At 35.8% G+C, this 2,669-nt stretch overlaps 1 protein-coding gene across 1 annotated transcript; it reads left to right on the top strand.

Moving 5' to 3' along the window:
* The first annotated feature begins 913 nt into the window (after window positions 1-913).
* On the top strand, window positions 914-2,107 carry LOC147924322 (uncharacterized). Its single transcript, XM_087493603.1, has one exon. It carries the CDS (start codon window positions 914-916, stop codon window positions 2,105-2,107), a length of 1,194 nt encoding a protein of 397 aa, XP_087349729.1.
* The last annotated feature ends 562 nt before the right edge of the window (window positions 2,108-2,669 follow it).

The following is a 2,669-nucleotide window of genomic DNA, read 5'->3' as shown; positions in this document are numbered from 1 at the left end:
AAAAACGCACCATCCGAATTTCAAAATATAATGAACGAAATATTTAACCCTTACTCCACCTTCTCTATTGTATACATAGATGATGTGTTAATATATTCAAAATCCATCGACCAACACTTTAAACATCTATACACCTTTTTAAACATTGTTAAAAAGCATGGACTAGTAGTATCCGCAAAAAAGATGCAAATATTTCAAACAAAAATACGTTTTCTAGGCCACAACATATATCAAGGTACTATAACACCTATATCTAGATCTATAGAATTTGCAAATAAATTTCCAGATGAAATAAAAGAAAAATCACAATTACAAAGATTTTTAGGTTGCCTAAACTACATATCTGATTTTCTACCTAATCTACGAAAAACTATTCAACCATTGTTTCAAAGATTACAAAAGAACCCCATACCATGGTCAAGTCTGCATACTAGTCTAGTCCAGGATATCAAGAAAAAGGTTATAACACTACCATGTCTAGTCATCCCACACCCCAATGCATTCATGATAGTAGAGACAGATGCATCAGAAATAGGTTACGGGGGGATCCTTAAACAGAAAATGCCAGAGTCAACCCAAGAGTCTATAGTTCGTTTCCACTCAGGAGTATGGCTTGGACCACAAAAGAATTACTCTACAGTTAAAAAAGAAGTTTTATCTATAGTAAACTGTATTTCTAAATTTCAAGATGATTTAATAAACAAAAAGTTTTTACTACGTGTCGATTGCAAATCGGCGAAAGAGATTTTACAAAAGGATGTTAAAAACTTAGTCTCTAAACAAATATTTGCTAGATGGCAAGCTATTTTATCTGTTTTTGATTTTGATATACAATATATAAAAGGGGAAAATAATTCTTTACCTGATTTTCTAACAAGGGAGTACTTACAGGGAAAATCTCAGGATCACCAAAATGAGTGAAACACAAAAGAAACCAATGAGTGCATCAGACTACGTCAAGAATCAACCACATTTACAAGGAAAGCAATTAACCACTAGCAACCAATTCTCTGCCTTGGCGGAATTTCCTCCTTTATCCTACGCAAAAGCCGTCAACCCCCAGCCACAAAAAATATCCAATCCATCCTCCTCACAAAAAACCATAGATCAAAAATCGTCCTACTTCCTTAAACCACAACGCCAACACCTTATTACAACCTCATTTACCAAACCAATATCCCTTAAAGATCTAACCCAATATACCAACCGCATATTTTACGAAGAAAGTCAATACCTTACCGATAACCTTACCAAAAACCGCACATTCTACGAATTCATTCTCGTAGACACCAAATCAGTAGAAATAACCCACCATACCGACAAGAATGACCCAAACCTTATTTCCTACTCCACCTGCAAAATCCTCAAAGTATGCAATCCCCAAGATCTCGGATTCATAAACCTGCACACCGCAAAAGAATTCTCCATCCCGGGGTTCCATATTCCAAGATTTACCTACATAGATTACCAGAAGGCCTTTTTCCACACCCTTTACTTACGAACCTATGATCACTCCTGGTTCCTTTCCTTTGACTTTCATTGCCCCAAGACAATACCAGGATGGTTCTACGAATGGTGGTACTGGTTTGGCCCAACCGATGACATATATCCACCCCAAATACCCAAGGTTTCACTACCCTACTACACTAAACACGAAAAACACCAACTCATCGGCCCTTTACCAAAGATAGCCTTCCACATAGATATGGGAATACCCTGGATACTATCTTGGCACTACAACCTTCTACCCTTCTTACCAGAGATGCCATATTCACTAGTCCGCGAATTCAGAATCAAATGGTGGGACAAATATAACCTCGACCGCTGCTCTTTATCCAACTTGGAGAAATGGATCCAGACACATCAACAAATAAAGCAATCCATAGCTACAGTATCCCGAGCATTACCACCTATTCAAACAAAAAATTCGCCACACAAACCACCAAGTCCTACAGAATCAACAACTTCGTCCTCCGGATCCAAGAAAAGTAAAGGCAAAGAAAAACTCAAGAAACTCCTCGAGACAATAGCTATGCAAATATCCTCCTCAGACGACGAAGATGATATAACACAAGACAACAATACGCAAGACGACGATCCATTCTAAAAAAAAAAAAAAAAAAAAAAAAAAAAAAAAAAAAAAAAAAAAAAAAAAAAAAAAAAAAAAAAAAAAAAAAAACGTGAAAGTATCATGGTAGAGCTCTTTTATTATATCTTTAAGTTATGTGCTTGTAATATAAATACATATATATTCAGTATATAGTTTTGTAGAAGCTACCTCTTCCACCGACTCCATCAACACTCCAATTTTCAAGACAAGATGAAGACAAAAAGACAATTATGCAACAGCTCAACTATCAATACAAGACTTCAAGACCAAGAAATGAAGACTTCAGTATTATAACAAGACAAAGACTTCAATCAACAAAGGATTACTCATCTCTCGCAATGTCAAAAATAGGACACGTCGACAACAACTTACGCAACTTCACACAGCTTTGTATAAATAAGGAAGTGAGAGGAATAGGAGAGGGCAGAGTGTTTTTAGCGATCATTCACAAATTCCCTATACATCCTACTCTCCAATTTTCATAAGTTTGTTTTCAAAGTTTGTATCTTTACTCTTGTATTTTAACCAAGTTTAAATAAAGTAAGTTTAATCATCCCTC

Source organism: Camelina sativa, chromosome 17 (assembly GCF_030686135.1).
Source record: "Camelina sativa cultivar CO46 ecotype springtype chromosome 17, ASM3068613v1".
Taxonomy (NCBI): domain Eukaryota; kingdom Viridiplantae; phylum Streptophyta; class Magnoliopsida; order Brassicales; family Brassicaceae; genus Camelina; species Camelina sativa.
The sequence above is the reverse complement of the archived record's forward strand: the minus strand, read 5'-3'. Positions and strand labels throughout refer to the sequence as shown.